Source organism: Anopheles aquasalis, chromosome 3 (assembly GCF_943734665.1).
Source record: "Anopheles aquasalis chromosome 3, idAnoAquaMG_Q_19, whole genome shotgun sequence".
Taxonomy (NCBI): Eukaryota; Metazoa; Arthropoda; class Insecta; order Diptera; family Culicidae; genus Anopheles; species Anopheles aquasalis.
In genome coordinates, this window is record NC_064878.1 from 7,226,714 (window position 1) to 7,247,500 (window position 20,787).

At 48.7% G+C, this 20,787-nt stretch overlaps 1 protein-coding gene across 1 annotated transcript in view; it reads left to right on the forward strand.

Annotated features, from left to right (window-relative positions):
* Positions 1-17,972: 17,972 nt before the first annotated feature.
* Positions 17,973-20,787, forward strand: part of LOC126579175 (lipase 3-like) — a 3,205-nt gene continuing 390 nt past the window's right edge. The window contains exons 1-3 of the mRNA XM_050242531.1: positions 17,973-18,167; positions 18,229-18,602; positions 20,266-20,747. Coding sequence (XP_050098488.1) covers positions 17,973-18,167; positions 18,229-18,602; positions 20,266-20,747 — 1,051 coding nt within the window. The remainder of the gene's footprint in view (positions 18,168-18,228; positions 18,603-20,265; positions 20,748-20,787) is intronic.

A 20,787-nucleotide genomic window follows, 5' to 3' on the forward strand; every position in this document is an offset into this window, starting at 1 on the left:
CCAGAGGTCATTTATTTTTATTCGTTCTTAACTAATTGGATGGACACTTTGGTTTCGGTGTCGTTGCGTGGACGGCCAGTTTAGCATAATGTTGATTAATGTCATCCATGTTTACTGTGCCAACCTAAGGCTACTCCAAACAGCATCCAGCACCGACATACACTTGCCACCGGATCACCGAAATGAAATGTTAAGTCTCTTCTGCCAGCCAGCGCTCTGCGTGTGGCCAGTGCAACGAGCAGATAAGAAGGAGGATGATTACCGCCTTACCGGTACTGCTTTATGACGACCCACAAATCCAGTGAAATGACAAGAGGCCTTCTAAATTGCGTTTTTAAGAGACTCCTCTGCTGTTTCTTTCGCTTTCCTCGTCTAAAGCCTGGCCAGTTCCGGTGGCCATGAAGATGATCCGGTAAAAGTTCACCGACGACGATGTTGGGAACGAAAGCAAAAGAACAGCGGAAAAAACCGCTTCAAGTCAATCTTCCATGCTACAAACAGCGTTATGAAGAGACTGCTGGAGGCATACGAAAGCGGTAGGCCGTGTGCACCTCAAGTGCCAGCCCTCGACGAAGAATGGTGGTGCTTTACGGTAACAGGAAGTACTTAAAAAATTTCCGCATTTTAAGCAAGCATACTACCTGGCGAGCGTCTAGGAGGTTCCCGGGATGCATTACCTGGCCGAGAAGCGAGCATTAGCTTTTCTTCATTTGAAGAGTGAATATTAACATTTAATTGAGATTTAGAACGATCCACCCGGCTCGCACACAAATTATGCAAACAGAGACTCCGTTGCTAGCCGGCTTCAAAATTGAAAAGGAAAATTCGCCCCAAGATCGCCCACAATATAACCCTTTGCCATTGGCGTGTGGCGCGCTCCCGGAACGCAGCATACCGCCAGGCCATGCAACAGGTTGTCGAAGTCATTAATTTACGCCCGCTCCCGCCCACCAGTACCCGCTCCACTGCTGCTGCTGCTGCTGTTGCTGCTGCTTCGTGTTGCTTTTTCGTGCTGGTAAATTGTTTTCCAACACGCCACACCACTATAATCGAGCAATTCGTTAAAATATTCAAAGAAGTTGTGCACCGCCTTCGCGGCCTGCTACCTGTGGTACCGGCGTATGTGAAGGATTGAAACGGTACGGCCATGGACGCCATTACCGACGGCGTCGAAACGATCCTTGGCTGGGAGTCGTTCTTTTCAATAAAAAAAAAAGGCGAAACACAAAATGGAAAAAAGGCGAAACACATGAATGAGCTAATAATATGCCACGTTTGATGGGGCTGCGAGTGGGGGAGAGAGAGAGAGAGTCCTGCCACTCTCCTTACGCCCCCCCGCCCTACACCTCCCACACTGGTCCATTCACTTATGCGCTCGTAAAGTGTAACAATTGAAAGTAAATTGTTGTGTGGCTGGGCCGGGTTGGGCGTGTTTCCTTCTCACGCAAGCACGCAAGCCGATCGGTACCAGCCGATCTGATGGTACAAAAGGAATTTTCCCCTCCCATCCGTTCCCTTTTTTCGTTCCGTTCCGTCGCTTCACTCCACTCAGGGCGCGCGTGTGGCACTCGTGGGCACAATAAAACGAGTTCCTCGATATTGTACCTCCATTCGACGGACGCATTTGAAGCCGGGGCACTGTCGGATCGTAAGGATCTTTGGCGTTCGATGGTAACAGGCCGATAAGACCGCCGACAGGTTCGTAATGTTGCGGACCGTGGTTCCAGTTTTCCGGTGAAACTTTGCCTCGCGCCCTCCTACGTATCTTTCTCCTTATCGGCCCCCCCGTATCTGGTAATGGTAGGCTGTAGTAAATAATCCTCCTGCTTGCCTGAAGGAGGAGCGAATTCGTTGTGAGGGGTTATTGCCGCACCGAGGCCTCGAGCAATGAGTCTCGGTTGTCTCATTTACTTTTGGGGAGGCCGGCAGATCTCTTCTGCCAGTGTTCGGTCACGGTCACAATAAACCCGTAGGCGGCAGCAGGTTCTAATACCCCACTACTAGTGCTTGCTAGCTACTTGAGTCCGTCCCTTGCAGGCGCCCAAGACAATACCGAAAACACACGGTACACCTGGGTGATGTTTGTCTGCATTGTTTATGGTACCTTGCACGGTGATGGCAGCAACGGAGAACGAACCTCGACCTTTTGTGGCGGTCGCAAGTTACAGAAAAAGAAAAGACAACTTCCAACGACGACCGAACGGTCATGAAGATGGTCCGATAAAGAAGATAGTCACGGAAAGGGCGATGCTACTCGAGAGTCTCGAGAGTGTATTTACCTGTCCTGTATAGGGATAGGCACCGTCATGAAGTAGACCGATTGAGTGGAATAGTACGGAAGGAAGTAGGCCCTGGATTGTTTGAAGAATGGTAATTATAGCAACGCGGCAACCGAACCGAAATGCCACTTACCGCAAGGGGCAACCCATTAACGACCGTCGGAAGTGACGAGGGATTCAAACGGGGAAGCGAGAAGCCTTACCGTTAGCGATTACAAACCGCGAGTCCACGCTAGATGATGATCCACCACCGTCCGGTAGGATATCCTGCGTGCTGCGTGCTTCCTGCTGTGCCGAGCCAATCGTGGCCTGCTAAATGGCAAACAATGGTCTAGATGAATAATTAATCCACGCCTCAGAACGCTATCGAGCGGAAGGGTTTGGTGGGATTGATTGAACGCATCTTTACGCCTCTTCCCCTCTGCTTTCAAGGTGCTCGATTGGGATATATTCAATTAATTAAACTCAAACACCATCGCAACCGATCTATCGAGCGAAGAGATTCCCTGTAATATCTTGTTTAGTTGGAGGAATTTTGCGAGAATAAGCAGGATGGGCTTTTCCATAAGGGTTCTAATGAAATTCCTCGGCCACTACGTCCAAATATCGATTCGAACATAACCTCTCCCAATACTGTCATCATGCAGACGCTCCAAACCAACCAATCTCCCTTCGAGATGCATCTGACAGCTGATGACACTCCCATGAACCCACACATCCTGTATCGAGTGTTTTTCGCTCATCGAGAAAGAGCAACTGCGAACGACGGGCAAGGGCATAAACACGTACCACGTACCGTCTACTGGCATCAGTGCCAGCACTGATTTATCGATATGTTGCCATATCTCCAATCTCCAACGGCCCATCAAACGGCCGGACACAGCGATGTCATCGCACACAACAACACAACAACCCTGGGTACGGACGTGCCCACATGGAGTGTCCTCCCAATAGTGGTGAGGAGAACATGGAGGACTGCAATCGAATCACTTCCGATCCACTTCAGACCGATGATGGAGACGAGGATACCCACGAGTGGGTGTGTGGGTGTGTGTTGCGGACGCTGTGGACAAGATAATTGCATTAAGGAAGTTCTTTCGTCCATTCGACCTAGTGGTGCAATGATGGCCAAGCGACACTCCTATTGTCACCAGCTGTTCTTGCAGGGCAGCGAAGAGTTTTGTCAGCTCTCGGTCTCGCTCTCAAGGCGATTCCGGAACCCCTTATCCCACCATACGGTTAGGCCAATGGGACATTCCGCAACCGCAAACAAATTCAACTTCAACTCAAACCGTCATCGTTCGGCGTCGTCGATCCATCGTGCTTATCGATCGCGGTCCTCGTTCCCTTCTACGACAAATTCATTAGAAGTTGCAGAAGGTCGGAAGCGCCACGTCGCCCATCCAGTCATCCAGTTGCGCTGACAATCCTCAACCTCAACCGAACCGTTCTAGTCCCTTGTACGTTGCCTTGCGGCACTGTCACCACCTACGGCGAAGTGAGATAAAGTTCGCGCTATTCAGCCGCAGCCTCGTTGCGGGTTGGCATCCAGGACATTCTATGGGAGCTACGGGATCCCGGGAAGGATGCATTCTTCGGTCGCCGTTCTCGTTTGAAGTTGGCAAAAGGCGAAGAAGTTGCTTATTAGGGTCCCGGACCATATTGCGACCTTCTCGAAAGGAGGTTGAGCAGTGCTACTCGGTAGATGATAAGCAGGATAGTACTTTATCTCGAAGACACTGTTACTGTCAGGGGGTAACCTCTCACAAGGTGAATGACTTCTAATTGCCGGGTATAAGTGACAAAAGAATGTGGAATTTACTTTAAGCGTTGCGACTTAACAAGAAGGATACTTGTAATTCTGCCACGTTTTTTGATTAACAACAAGAGAGAGATGGATTTCTGTGTTGCTTAACATGAGTATTTGTTCTAGAATATAATGTTTACTGCGAGTTCACGCGACCCCCAAGCAAGTAACGCAACGACAAAGAATGAAATGAAACCAAGAAATAGATCCTTTCACGACTAAAATCCAATAAGAAAGTCAGTTTACAACGCCATAATGGCAACAAAAAGTGTAAACCCCAACACCCTAACAGTGAACGGTGCGAATAGTCGTCAGAACTGCACGTGTCTCATCGTTTAATTATCTTCCACGCTACTCTTGCTTTACCTTAAACATTCCACGAGTTAGCAGACAAAAACCGGCCCTAACCATCGCTCTCGAGCCCCTCCCAGGTGTTCCTCGTGAGTTAAGCGGCCTTTGAAAACTGAAGTTAGGTGCTCTACCACCGTTTGTTGTTGCCTATGACCTCACTCGCGCGCACAAACAACGCACACATTATATGTTAATCTATGGTTTGGCGTTCGTGGAATTTGTCAGGCTAAAGTAGCGCACGATTTATGGCGCGTTCCGGGGCGCGCGCGCGCACGTCCTTCCATGAGAAAGGAGAGAAAAAAAAACACAATGAAAAACCGGAAAATGGGTTTTAAACGGCCGCCATCGGTCGGTGAGTTTGCTGCTTGCCTCTGCATCCATTTTCCATTTTTGCTTTTTCAATCCCTTTATTTTTTGTTCTTTTATTTCCATTCACGCCAACCATGCAACGGCCATAATCTCGTTTTAAATTTAATGGATAGCCCTGGAGTAGGAGTTGGGCGTCCCGCGATGGTGGACTTTATTGCTACTCGGAGCGGATTGGAAATTCCTTCAACGCTCCCGAGAAACGGGCAGCGGTTGATGGTGAGAAAATACCAAGAAAGACCTCGCCACAACGTCCGCGACCGTTACTCACGCGCAGCAGCAGCAGCAGCAGCATCGGTTGATGGAAATGTAAAATAGAGGACTTCATAAACTTCCCGGTTTTGTTGCCTCCCCCCGGTTGGACTGGCACTAAGTGCAACCAAACTCGATCCTAAGAAACCATAAGAAAGCAAGGCGCCTAGCAAGGACCTCCGTGTCTCGGTGGTTGGCCGGAAGTAACACTTTGTTTATGACGATCATTATAAATCGACTCGACTTTAATGCTAAACCGTAAACACTCATTAACTCACGTGTTTGACGTCGCTGTAGAAACTGTTTTCCTTTCTGCTCAAACAACGAACCATTAGCATTTACGTGTTTCGGTTTTACACAGACCGCCCACATACACAAAGCGACGCGGTCAAAATTCAATTGCACCCAGTTCTGTCCCAGTTCTGGCCACCAACGACCAATGGCGCCCGCCGTCCATTCTATTCATCAAAATGTGAAACACTTCCGCCACAACGGCCACCGCGCGTCAGCAGCCAGCGGGGCCAGCGGCCTGTCGGTAACAGCAAAAAGCCAAACCAACCACCAGGTCCACACCATGACTTTCCACTTCTGACCAGCGGCTATCGTGTGGCGTGAAACCGGGAGGGGGGAAAAAAGGCAAAACAAAACAATTTTCTTTACCCTCGTCTCTCGTCTTGCCTACTTCCCTTCCCATGGTGTTGGCCCATTTTTCACATCGAATTATTATCCCGCTTCACGAGCGAGCGATTACGAGTCCTGGCCGCTGGTGGCCAGCACCGGGCATGAGAGCCGCGATGGCCGATGATAGTGAGTTGCAGCCTGTTGTTTTTCACTCTCCATCCCGTGGGGTGGCTGGTTTACCCCCCCCCCCCCCCTGGGTGTTGGTTGTGCGTTTTCCTTTCCTTTCGTTCGTTATCATTTATCAACTTTAATGAAAAGTCGCTCGCAGCTAGTGCTAGAGGCGAGCGCGGTCAGGCCATTTCCGTTTTGCTTGGTGCTCTCTAAATTGTCCGTCGTCACGATCAATCCGCAAATCGTTTATGGTGTATCAGTAGGAGAAGGGGGCAAGTAGAGGCATTAGATGCGGGGAGGAATATATGAATTTATTGAATGGACAATCGGCAAGAAGACTAGAGATTGAATTGTACGAAGAAAACTAAGTAAAAAAACATCGATTTTAGGCGAGCGAGCTATAGGTAAAGCATTCAAAGCAAACAACAAATATTGTAAAACTCATAAAATGTGTTTTCAAAACAAAAAAAAATACTCGTAAAAATCATAAAACAAAATCTAGTACCGACCAAAGACCAACCAGCATGAACGCGAACAAAGACACGATTGAGGAAAACGGAACGGAAGCACAACGACAGACAGTCGCCAGCTGACAGCATCAACGCGCACTGACAGCACAGCCCGAACAAAGAAAACCCGATTCCGAACGAACGAACACGATGGAGGCGCACGGTTTTCTCCTCTTTTCGTTCGCGTATTTCACTCCCTTTTTCCCGAAGAGGGGAAAACGCGGTTGTTGCTGAACTGATAGTACGGAATGGTACTATCCCTTCGAGTGGTTTGTTGTCCTTTTGCATTTAATTCATGCCGTCGCTATGCTTAATGTTCTGACTGAGCCAGGCATTAGTGGTGAGTTTCCAGACCTGAACCGGATTCGAACGCAACACCCAATTTGCACAAGAACCGTGGATGAAAAGTCATTTTTGTGCGTTTGTTTTTCGATGCTTTATAACCTTTAGAAAATACCGTCGAAACTAGTTCGTACACACCAAAGCATGCATTATGGTGGCCCATTTTCTAGCTCATCATTATGCAAATATTAGCTCCCCTCAGCTTGATAGAACAAAGCGACCACCGAGCGAGCGAACGCCCATATTTGAGCCGCCCGACCCACTCGATTAGATCTATCCCGCGCGTGAACGAATCGCCAAAAATCTCAATTATCCTCCCGCCATCTAGCACCAGATTTATAGGCTTCGACGAGCTGGCGAGCCATTGCCGCGTGCCAACAGCGTGGCGCATGGCGGCCCCCTATCGAGAGCACTGTTTGAGTACGAATTGATCCGGGAGTTTTTGTCTTTTTTTTTGCTGCTGCTTTCAACGTGCTTCATGCCGGTGACGATCAGTCGGTCGGTCGGACGGATCGGTCCGGATAAAAAAAAAAAAGGGGGGCCAGCACGCCAGGACCCAGCATGCCAGCACGCCAGGACGGCACATGCGGGCCCATCGGTCGAACGCACCGTGACTTGTGACAATAATGGAACTAATCAATGGCCATTCTCATACTCGTTTTTTTCTCTTCTCTTCTTCCGTTTACCTCCCTCGCTGTGGAGGGAAAACAATGTGTGTTTGTGTATGTGTGCGATGGAGGCGCCCAGCAGTGGTCTCATAATCTCTCGTTCATCGCTGCGCTGCCGTCCTTCCCTGTCGTGGCCAATCGCGCTCGAGTGCTGGTGCAATTAATTAATCATATTATTCGGTTCTTTCACCGTAAATAGAATGCCGGCCAGTGGGAGTGAACGGGAGGAGACCAGAGGGGATTGAGTGGCCCCTGACAGAACGGCCCCCCTTGCAGGGGAAAGTTAATTAGAACCATTGACTGACTAAAAATGAGCTACAACATGAGCTGCGACAGCTGCGTCAATAGGACCCCGATGCCGATAAACCGGAGCCCATTTGTATTTGTGAGCTTGTGCCTGTGTGTGCTTGCCATGTCAAACACAGATCGACGGACTGCTGTGTCCGCTGGACGGGCTAATTGATTAGTATGCTAGTTGCAATGTTTGTTTCATCAGTCAATGAATTGCCATCGCCAACGTCATCGTATCGAACCACATTTGAATAGCATAAAAACCGGGGAAGGGAGGTAAATGTTTCCACATGACATCGCTACACGCCTTTTATGTGAAATTTTTGAAACATTATCAAGCAGCTACTGCTTCTCTTTGTAAACATCGACTCTTGTTGGCTCTCGTTGGAAAGGGATTGCTTTTAGACGCCAAACTGTTGTTTACTCTCCACTCGACTCGACTCGGCTTTCGCACAAACGAAAAGTGATCATCAAAGTGTCCGCTATCGGGGAGCAGTGGCATCCTCTGGCATCGTGCGGATCCGGAATCACAGAACCAAAAAGTGAGAGGCACGGGAGCAAACACTATTAAGTGCTTTCTTCAAGTGCAAAGAAGAAGTACTTCTACAGCGCGATTCAATCAAACCCTCCAAAAACTCGCCACGGCCACGAGTGCGATTCGGTGTTTTATGCAAATCTAGCTAGCCAGTAGCACCCAGGAGCAAACGGGTCGAAATGGAGACATTAGGGCGGTGCAATCAAAGGTTTTTGTTTTGCTTCTCGCGCGAGCGCGCGCCCTTTACTCGCTTTGCGCTTCGCGTTTAAAGCGAGACTCGAAAGACTGTGACCTCAAGCGAATTGCGCGCAAAACAATAACAACAAATGCTGGCAAGGAACTGATCGTGGGAATGGAAGAGACCGTGTTGTAATTATGCTTTGCAAACCACGAAAATGAAATGGTGAACGAAAGCAAACGCAATACCGACCCATCATCTTCGTGGAATCAACTCGTCGTCGCCAACGTCATCGTCATCATATTTTGTAACAAAACGCCCTGAACAAAAAGACCGAATGGAGGCAAAGGATTGCTTGAAACGGGCACTGACACCGTCGCAAAGGATTATTTGCCCAAGCTTCGTGCAAGCCAGCCGGGCAAAACAACTTGTCCAAATACTGCCTACGAGGCACCACCACCACCACTTTGCTGTTCCATTCCATTCTTCGAAGCCAATGAAGTTTGTTCGGTACAACTCGGTACAACGGGAGCTCAGTTTCCCGCCGAAGGGACCACGCGCCCACCATGACACTAGAGACACTAGGCAGACAGGCTGACGGTTCTGTCCTTCTGTCTCGCTTCCACTTGACTGGTTGCCGTGTTCCTTGTGCGCCACCCCCACCATACCGTAATGAAAAGGATGATCCAATTTCAATAACGAGAACCGTACGCACTGAAGTGTAACAAACGATTATGGGCATCGGCCCCAAACCCTGCTTCAGGGCCCCAACCCAATGCCGGGAGCGGAAAAGAATGGCATACGGACCGCCAGCGGTCCCGGGGCCTCTCGGACCATTGCTAGGCTTTTCTATGGAAAAAGAAAAGAACGAAAGCACTCGAGCGAAGAAGGGAAAAAAGGGGGAGGTACGGTGGCTAGATCGTCCGAAAACCGGTTGGCAAAGTGATTCGAAGGCGCCATTTCAACCCTTTCCGAAAGCGAGACCACGGGCGCGGCGGCTCAAATACTTAGGAAAAAAGGGCGAGCGAAGTCGAGTAATATTACGTGGGCTGGCCGGTTGGCTAAGTGGAATCACTTAGAAGAATCACGTCATAAAGGCGCAAGGAAGACATTCCATGTCGTCCACTGGCGTACCACTGACGACTGTATAGCGTCTTGCTGCAACAGGGACACTTCCGGAAGGAACTTGATTAACATGATGCAGAAACTCCGCCAAACTGGCGCAGAGTACGCATTCACAGCAAATAGTTTTGCAGAATTCCGACTCCACCGAACGATGAGCGGCCGTACAGAGAGCGGCAATGCTGACGTATGGAAATGAGATGCTTATTGTCTGCTTGCAAGACCACAGAAGACCGACCGAAGATCTTCACAAAACCAAACTCGAGTGATGCGAGATTGAAATTAGAAGCTTCGTTAGCGAAAGAAAGTGGAAGACAACTGAGAGAAAAAATGCAAAGAATCTCAAAGAAGAACTTTTTATTCCGAGGACAGATTCCTTGAGATCTGCACGCGGTAGAAGTTCCATTCACCGCCACGCTTGGCTGGTAGCTTCATACATATGGATGCCTTCCCCCCCGTGTACACTGCAACAACTACCCTGCTCAGGAATGTGAGGCTGAGTGGAGTATTTATATGATGATCAGCATTGGCAATGAAAGGTAATGGCGGTAAGGCGCAACGTCGAAACCTCCCCCAACCCAAAAGCTCGAAAGGTATACCGACGAAACAACTTCAAGCATCATCGAGAGACCCCAAGCAACTCTCGTCCTTCTTCTTCTACTCCAGCCTCCTTTTTCTTTTTGTCTATTTCTATTTTCACATCTCAAGACCAGCACGCCACCATTCACAGCTCGTTACCAGCCTGCACCCTGCCCTTTCCGGACGATTCCGCAGACGAGCCACCCCCAAAATAGTCTCACAGACGCACACCAACAGAGTATACCGCTAAGACGTTCGGTAAATAAATGTAAAGTGAAATAAATAATGCATGATTGTTTGGGGCTTCGAGGATGGGTATGCGCATCCCCACCACCACTGATATGGCGGTACTCGCATTGCATTATTGGAGCGCCCTGAACTAAAGTCGCACTCACTCTGCTCTCACTAACGTTTCATACACGTTTGGCACGTCATTCGGTCGGTCGGTCGAACATGGTGTTCGTGCTGCTGATGCGAAACCATTTTACATTTATTCCAAAAGCTGCAGCTCATCATTCTCATTCACCCTCGTAACCACCCCCTTTTAGTTCGAGTTATTTATGGGGTTTGATCTGGTGCACTTTTTGCCTCAAATTATCTCTCTCTCTCCCACACACCCCCTCACGTTGGTGGTCCTAGCAACTGCAACTGCAATTAAGGGAGGAATAGAAAGAATAGGAGTTGGTGTGTAGAGCAGATGAGGGAGGGTTGATGGGGGGAAGGGGGTTGAATGACTTAGTGGGAGCCAGGGGCCAATTCTCGCTCCTAACACAAATACACACATCATAAAGCACCATCATCTTCCCTTCCCGGTCCCCGGTTCTCTTGCGGCCGCAAAAGAGGAGGATCGTAAATTTTCGCTCCGGTTGTTAATCCTTTTTTCACCCCCACCCCCGAGTCCCGGTCATCCTCCACTCACTCGCTTTATGACCTGCACCACCATAAACACGGTCGTCCCAATATTTTACCACGCCATTTTATATTATCAGCCTGCCTCTCTCGCTCACCAGAGGCCGTTTGGTCGTTTGGTGTTTTGCACCGCACCGCCTCGGAGTGATGTTGAGTGGTCTGTCGCTTTGTTTGTCGCTTCGTTCCAGCTATGCAAGTCCCCCAAAAGCCCCTGCCCCTCCCGCGCTTGTAGTCCATTTAAAATGCAATAAATCAGATAATCGTTCCATTCTGGGGGCCAGTAGAGTGGTTGCGAAATGGTTGCGCGTTTTTAGGACATCACCCGCAGCATCCAACAATCAGTCTCGTACAAAGCACGCAAACAGGGGTGGTAGGTTGCCAATCAACAACATGCTGATTGTAACAAGCACGAGTTCAATTATCTACGAAAGGAATGGTGGTGGTCCCCGGGTTTGCCAAGGGGATTTAATTAAAAGCAAATAACTTATCAATTAGCGTTTTACATTTCCAGTCCCCGGGCGTGGGGGCACCAGCAGCCCTCGACGCGACGCCATTCCGTGATTTGACGAGAGGTCCGAGCGCAATCAACGAAAATGCAATTGGACCTTTATTTTCATTGTAAAGAGAGGGGGCTGGGGGGTGATTTTCAGGTCCTGGCGTTGCACAAACTGCATTGTTTCACTGTTTCCCGACCCCGAGTGCTGCCGGGTGGGGGGGGTTCCGAACCGTGCACACATTGCATACATTACCGGGACCCAAACGCGCCGCAGCGCATGTTGCAAAATGAAGGTTCGTTGTGCGGAATGATTTTATTGTTCCATCGCACCGATATACACCGGGGAATGGTCGCACCATTGTGGACTGCGCTGGGCTGTAAAATGGTGATCCAGAGCAAGAGAACCTAACAGGCGGTAGTGGCGAGCGAGGTGCTCGATGGTAATGGCTTTTAAGCGGCTTTTGCGTAATGAAGTGGATAAAAATACCTTTCGCCGTCGATAAAATGCCATCGATTGGCATCGATGGAAAATGCCCCCTTTGCGATAATCGAAAATGATCAGCGAAGTGAGATTCGCGCGCTTAACTTTCCTTTTATGTTTTCTCATTGACTCGCTTTTTTTTGTCTCGCCCCCGGTGCAACCTTCCTCCATTTTCCTGACTGCCTCATTTGCATTGCAATCGATAAATAATCATATGCTTAAATGATTATTTCGTTAAAGCAGCCGTTTCCGCGGTGGATTGCGCCATGTCCTGGCATCAGGCCTATTGGTGGCCAATTTTAAGCCAATCCGGCCTCCCAAAAATGGCCAGGAGGCGGCAGGTTCTCTTAATACACTCTCTCATTCGAGTGTCACATAAATATTCATTTTGCACCTCAGTTGCCACTGCTTGCCGACGACCACGCTGATTAACACAGCACCGACTTTCGCTCCCAGAATCCAGCGGCCAGTGCAGCAACGTGCAGGTGAACGGCCACGACCACGCTTACCATGTATCGCCCAAGTAACGACGCCCTAAGCTGGCAGCACATGTTGTCCGAGGCACGCTCGGTCGCACACGCGAACACGCGACTTTGCCGAGCAATTAATTCCCGTTCGTGTCAATCGCTGACTCTTGACCTACGTCGTCCACCCACCCGCACGAATGCCATAATGACCTGCGACCACATACACATACCGGGAGTACCGGGGAAGTGGAAGAGCGGTAGTCGTAAACTGACCTACTTCCAATTTGCCCAACCAAATCCGGACAGATGTCATAATACATAAATCAACGGGAGCGATTATCCGCTACATAAATAGTGCTTCGACTGCACAAATCGGTAACACGGCGGCGTACATAGCGCAGAGAGTGGACGCTATGCTGCCCGTTCCACGGCTGTAAATTCGCGCTGGACTACCGCCGGGAACTGGTGCTGATTGCTGGAGCGCATGGGACAGGGTGACAGATGGCGTTTGACTCGCGGCGACAGTTTGATGCGAGTGTTTCGTATTTTGTGGGGTTTTTCTTTTTCAAATCGAATCGACGTGGACCATTGAATTCACAACCAATTCAGGACGATGATGATTGAACATTGATAACAAAAGTATTAGTACATTAGTTGAAAAATGTTTATTTTTTTATATTGATCACTTCTTCAACTTCAAACCGCTGCCAAAAATCGAAAAATTGACAATACACCAAAAACTCAGCGGTTCTACTTGGATAAACTAATAATCTATGAAAAGAATATTGGTTTATATTTTTCTGATAACCCATCAAGCAGCTACGATAGGCACAATTGCTGGTTCGAACCAAAAGATTTGTACTTTTAAGCGACGAACTCGGTTTGATCATTGATCAATACGGCACCATCATGTGATAAGAAAGAAACGCTTTCCAAGACACGTCTTCCTAAATTTGATGACATAAATGATGGTTTTAATAAATCTTCTCCAAAATAGAATCAAATATTCTTGAAAAGTTGTAGAACATTATCACATTCTCTTGAAAAAAAAAATCAGTTGGATGGTTTCTTTGCCAAAAATTGACAAAAATGAGCCTTTTTTACCCAAAAAACCCTTGTTAAATATATGACGATTAACTAAAATACTTCCTTTCACAAAACCGGGGTACACCCTGTGCACATTTCATCGGGGCAAAAGCAGAAGATCATTAAGAGCCTGAGCACACAGTCCACCACGAATGTGTCCGCCAACCGTTCCTCTTCGCGAATGCCGTTTTGCAGGGACTGGAACTGCCCTCGAGAGCAGCTACCACAGCCGGCAGCGCAGTGGTACACCACACATCGGCCATCGGAAACCGATTTCCCCCAAAAATCCCTCCCCCCCGGGCATAGTTATGCCGCACCGGGTGGAATAACTGGCCACCGTATTGAGTCCACATCCACCAGCGGAAGACATCGCCAACGGGAAGGAACGGTTGGCTGGGTATTAAAATCAATTATATACGATAATAAACCGTAATTTGATTTTAATTTACATCGGGATACATAATGTAAGCCGAGCGGGCCCTTCCGAGTGCCGGGTCCGACCGCGACAAACCTCCTCTCCCCCCGCGATTGCTCCCTTCCGCTCGACCGCCAGAACGCAACGAGGAATGAATTAATTTACACACGCCGGATTGCCGGCGGGTTGGCTTTTCCGGACCCACGGGCGAGCGGAATCGCGTGGTCAGTATCAGTATCCTTTTGGGCATGCGAAAGGACCGAGCTGCCGAGAGATGTGTGATGCCGGCCCCGGGATGTCGTGTTTTACGCACCCGAGCATAATAGGATCACGACAACTAGATCGACATCGACACAAACTGGACGACCTCACCGCCCAGCCCCCCTCACTTCCTGACCCTGCACCCCTTACGCTAACGATAAACGCAAAATGCGAGAAGCCGAGATCCGTGAGTGTCATCCCGCAGGCCACCTACTGAACTACCGATAACGAATCGGGACAAACACAATTTGCATACATAAATTGGATCAAACGGGTGACCGTTTTACATCCCTTTTTGCTGTCGGCAAGGGGCGGGGTTGGTGGTGGTTGTAGGAGGTTGGACGACGCAGGGTCGTGTTTACGAGGCTGGCCGATAGTTAGTTTAAATATTTTCCAAGAGCGGAGAAAATTATCCTGTTTTTACTGTTATGATACTGGTGGAAGTGGTCCCGGAATAGCGTTTGGGGAGAGCGGGACAATGGTTGGAATTCTCTCCGTTGGTCAAACCAGCGGGCAAGCCAATGGATCGGGTGCCACTTCATTAGAGTGACTCGTTCGCGACCACAGCACTTGATTTGGTTTGGTGGCATTTTGGTTTTTGGGCAACGAACACCAATTTAGCACTAATCGAACCGATCGCCGCACAAATTGATACATCCTGTTTTGGAGTTTTACCACTTTGCTTCATTCAGAACATTCTGGTTTCTATTTTTGGGAAGAATTTGCGGATAGAGGTGTTCTCTACTGCTGATAAACTTAGATAAAGTATTTCAAATCTATGTTTCAATAGTTTTTAAATATCCACTATTAAATGTTCATATTTAAAAGTATATAGAGCCCAATTAGTTATACCATATAATAAATAACATAAATTACTAGAAAAGAAATGATATCCCAATAAAGATCGTTTTTGGATGGCAACCCAACCCCTAACTATGTGTTAATTAGCCTAATGCTAATTAAGCCGAAGCGAGCAGCCGAAAGAACTTTTCGCAAAAGACAGGTGACGATGGTTTTTAATGGAAGTGATTCTGGTCTCCAGCCACTTTACAGGGAAGACGGCATAAGGCAAAGAACAACGAATGAACCTTTTGTGGATGTTCCACCGCTGTGTCCAATATTTGAATAATTTTACGTCAAAGAGAACCGAACAAAGACACATAACACTTTCGGGCTAAAACCACAAAACAGCTTCAGCAAGGACAATGGCAAAACCAGCGGCGAAATAACATCGTAGAGAAGGAAACCAAAGGACGAAGAACAACGAATGACAATCCATTCGCTGTCCAGCCATTTCCTTTCGATTATTGGGGAAACTCGAAGCTGCTTCGGTGACGCTGGAATGAAGGCGACTGACCTGACTGTTATGACTGTGCATAACAATTCCGTCAAACCATTATGCTAATCAGATAAACTTTCGCCGCAACTTTGTTTTTGCAGTATTCACGGTGGCGGCGTCGCGTTGGTGAAGAAGAAACTGTCCGAGCGTCGGAGCACGAGTCAGACGATGGACCTTCCGCTTTGTTATGCTTAGTGACTTCATTTAAGTGTTCCATCACGCTTTGCAATTGGAAAAGGTCTTCTTCCAAACCCCTGCTGCTGCGCAGCTGCTGCGCCAACAGTGTTGAGTGTCTCGTTTGTCCATCGTTCTTTCTCCAAATCAAAAAGACGGACGGTTCCGTACCACTTTGTCCCCACCGACACACTGAGAGCAGCAAGAATTGCAACATCGAAATTGAGTGTTTCGCACCGAATGATTGATGGTCCTATGGTACCTTGCCATCCGTACGACTTGGAAACAAACTGCTCCTATCAGCTTTACTCTTTCATTTCAACACCGAATGTCAATTCGCAATTACAACCTTACAAATGGCGTCCAAGGGAAGGGTTTTTAATATCATTACAGACCGGTAGCTCTTCTCCGTGATTGCCATTCCCGATTGCTGGTTCCTACCGAGACCATTGACCAGTTGGTTTGTCGAATTCAAATCCATCCGCGTGGAAATTCGCTGAATGGTTCAATCAACCTAATGAAAGGCACACCATACTCTCTCTCTCTCTCTCTTTGGAGCAGCTCCGTACACGCGAAGCACACCGTTTCGAGGTTACAGATTGCTTCGCCTTTGTCTTTGCGTTATTTCTTCGTTTTTCTCTGGTTACTATTTTTTCGAACAGGAAAAAAGGGATTTCCGGTTTTCCGGTTATCTCTGCCGCTACACGGAACACACTCAGCCAATCAAACAATCAATCAGCGATCGACTGCCTTTCATCGCAATTTGCGCCCGGAAAAAAAGAGCGCCAACAACAGGGTGGCGCGGAGAAAGTGGGAATGGAAAATCCATTTGTTTCATTCCAGTGTGAGTCATGGGCCTTTTTGACCGTAGTGATGGTATTGTTCGGTTCTTTTTGGAGCTTTTTGTTGGATCCAAACTGATGTTCTAGCTGTGGCTAGAAGGTACTCCTTGGTCGTCCGAATCGAAACCCAATCGACAGGCGAGAGACAGATTTGGCATTGGTGGTCCAGTAGGACTGCTGGGTTACTCGAAACACCCAAAGCAAGGAGGAGATCAGTATTCTCACGGGAATCCTTCTGAGCTTGCCATTCCGGGGATAAACATGCTGTATGTGAGGCGTCCTTTTGTAAGTAAAGTTTTATAATTAAATTGAACTATACCGAGGGAACGATACGTGGACCGTATGGTATAAGCTTTGGTCTCTTTAGGGAATAACATTGCACCACTTGATTGTTGTTTTCAAATAGATCCTATCAGCTATCTCGAGCAACAAACCGTAAGTGATACATAGTTAGAAGCTCATATTTAACTAATCAGAACAATTTAGCCAATTCTATTGCCAGAAAGATCAAAACTCATTATATTCTAACTTATGACAAAATACTGTTCAACAGGATCCTGTATTACCTCCAATTGATCCGAGGAACCAATCATACGCATACACATACGCATGTGAATAGTAGAACGAATGGCTGCCATGTTTTGCTCGATGAAAATGTAGAATTAGAAAAGACAAAAGTCCATTTCCTACTATGTTGTATGACTCTTCTTGATGAATCAACGACTGTTCTAGGATAACATGAACTCGACCTGAGATAATCGCCACATGCTGCAACATTTCACTAACCCCCGGGGACCCCAACATCCGACTTTATCATCCCAATCGACCCGTATCATACACACAAAATATGCTACCCAGCGCTAGACTGAATCCAACGAATTAAAACCCGATTCAACCTCAAACGAACGCCACAATCACAAACCACCCCTTGTGGAAACCCACAAATCCCACACTCCCGCAAGGCATTACTAATTCAGCAAAACATTTAACCCTCGCAACCATTGCGGCACGTGAACCGTGGCAACTCATCCACCCAAATTCATATATTATGATAGTCCCGAATGGCCAATTTGAGTAAACATCTGGTTCATCCGGGTAACAGTGGGGGGGTCCTGGGGGGTCCTGAAGGGTTCTGCTGGTCAACCGAAGGCCGCCACTGTTGCAGAACCAACCCCACATTCCTCATTGGAAGCCACCCACAGCACAAAATGCTAATTAAGGTGTTCAGTCTGCTGGAAACAACCAGATAACGGATCTCGGAACGTAAAGCGACGAAGAAGTATTCAAGCTGACGATGGCGAGCTGTTCGACATTTTATTAAACTTACCCCCCTTGATGTATCGCCATTCTGTCACCATCGGTCAACGGCGACGTGAGGATCAGCAGCTGGATCCGCAGGCTCGACGACCGTGGAGGGAAACAAAGTGAAACATGGCCCAACGTGTCCGGTTGCAGCTATGGTGGACAGTGCTGTTCTCGGTGCATTGGTTCGCTGAGGGTCAACTGGTCGTCGACAACTCGACTGCTACAGTGGACAATCGGGTTGGACCGGTGCCAAAACCACCCATCACTACGCCGGCCACAGTATGGAAGCGACCACGGATTGAGTACGATCGTGATTTAGTCGTAAGTTCGTGGCAGTTGGATCCGTAGTGCGCCTGAGAGTGAAGTGTGTCTTGTTCCCCAGATCGAGCTTGTCGAAGCGGCTGAGTATCCGATCGAGAAGCACGTCCTCACGACGAAGGATGGGTACATTCTGAAGCTGCACCGCATTCCCGATCCACACCAGTTCCCCGAAGAATACGCCAGTGATCCTGCCCCGAGTGACGGTGACAATCTGTTACGCTTTGGCCCAACGAAAGCATTCCGTGGGGTGGTGCTGCTGGTTCCGGGGGCTTTCTCGACGGCTGCCGATTTCGTTGTGATCGGACCGGAGAATGGGCTCGCCTACGTACTGGCCGATGCCGGTTACGATGTGTGGATGGCGAACGTGCGTGGTTCGCGGTTCGCGCGCAAGAACGTACAGCTAACCGTGGCACAGAGCGAGTTCTGGGATTTCAGGTAATTGCAGTACAATTCGTGATCCAGTGCTCGACCAACGGAACTATCTCGCTGGTGCATTTTGCCGGTCCAATGAAAGTGTTTAAATCAATCTGATTTCACATTGAGCGACCTTTTTTGATGATTTAGAAGTTTAATTTTACTTCCATCGGTACGTATCTCTCTGCTTACGTACTGTGAGAACCCCGTTGTTCCGGTAACACCCTAACAGCACGAATGGGATTACAGTTTACAATGTAACAACAATGTTGGAGCTCGAACCTCACTAATGTTGTAGCTTACAATCTGAGCAATCTATCATAATCCAGCTAATTAATGTATCGTAAGCTCATTACAACCATGGAAGCAGCAGCTCTGGCAAAGCTCTTCCGTAGCCTGAAAATGGTTGCCCGAGCTTCATTATGCCGGGCACGTTTGTCCCTGCCCGGGGATGGTAAAGAATGTCCAACAAAAAGCAAGGATCCCGTGTCGCCAATAATGACTTCTCATTAATGGCCATATTTTTTCCCCCCGAAAAACACCCTTCAACGACGACTGCAAGAGTGTCTGGATGCTCTGCTCTTGTTGTCATAGTAAGGCGCCGGGAATTAAATAATGTGAAATTAAGAGTTAAATTAATTTTGCCAAGACACGCTTTGGCTCGCGTTGCCATTCGGGCAGCAGTTAGCAGGCTATTTTGTGGAGGAGATGCTCGCCAAGCTCAATCCCATTTCGGACTCCAGTGGCGTCTAGAGAGGCGAGCTTCTCGAGGGGGAGATAGCAATATATCCTCCCTAAAGGTGGAGGGTGAGGTACTTCCTGATTTCCATATCCCAGACGAAACACAGACGCTCAATGGCGCCAGGCACGGCGACAACGACATTGGCGCCCGTCAGTCGTGGTGGCCTGTCGCCTCTAGCAGCAGCATCAGCAGCAATCTTGCGACGAAACTATAGCAACGGCAGGCGAAGTGAATTATTAAAGTGCTTCCGCTTGGCTAAAGATGATAAATGGGCAACAAAACCGAATCTCAGCAGTCTGCGATTCACCGCGAAACTACGAACGGGGTAGCATCGCTCGCCGGTGGAGTGCAATACCTTGCTAATATCCAATGTCCTCCACTCTGTCTCCCTCTCGCGCGGCCACCAACCTGTTGAAAGATGTTTAAGATGATTAAATTCCATCCATCGTCTGCGCAAAACGGCCCGAGCCATAATCAGCCCGCGTTGCACCGCCTGCCTTTCTAGCAAATAGCGAAAGAGTGGATGGCACATCCGGAGTTTGAAATGGAATTACCACGAAACACTAGCGCGGCCGCCACCTCGCCCCGTGTTAATCTAATTTGGTGGGGACCGCCTTTTCCACCACCTGGCTTATTTATGGTTCGCTGCCAAAAACCTTGGAAAACCTTCTTCATCCGGAAAATATTCCGGGTGTTCGCTTTCGGGTAAAGGCAAGGGCTGCCAAGCCAAGCTTCCTTGGCTATAATGAGGATTTAATGCGATTTCGGGTGTCTTACCAGCCCCGGGCGGGGACCGCGTTGGCGCCTCTTTGTAGTTTATGAAAAGCGCTTAGCAGAGGAAAATACAGGCTACGGTGCTACCGGAACCGGACCCAATCCCAAGGAATGATAATTTAGTTTACGGTACCTGTGCTGGGCGCACTTTCTGGTTCTCGCCGGCAGCTTCCACGAAATCGGAACGATCGACATCGCCGCCATCATCGACTACATCCTGCTGGAGACGAACGTGCCGCGGATCTTCTACATCGGCCACAACCAGGGTATGACGGCACTGTTCACTCTGCTGTCGACGAAGCCCCGCTACAACCGCAAACTGCACCACGCCATCGGTCTGGCTTCGATCGCGTACCTAGGCACCACGGATAATCGCGTGTTGCGGCGCGCGGCCGAACTCACTGATCGTATCTACGCCACACTGCGGTCACTAAACGTACACGAAATCAAACCGACGCCCGACATCATCCGGCTACTCAGCGGAGCGGTGTGTTCCGGCGAAACGAACGATATGTGCGCGGTTGCGTTGCGCGGCTTACTGGGGACGACTGTGGATCGTTCGCGCGCGTTGCTACCAGTGATCGTGGACGACCTGTGGTGCAGCATCTCCACGCGCCAACTTATCCACTTTGGGCAGCTCATGCAAACAAGTAGGCAACGGTCGTGTTGTGTAGTTGGCAGCGCTGCTCA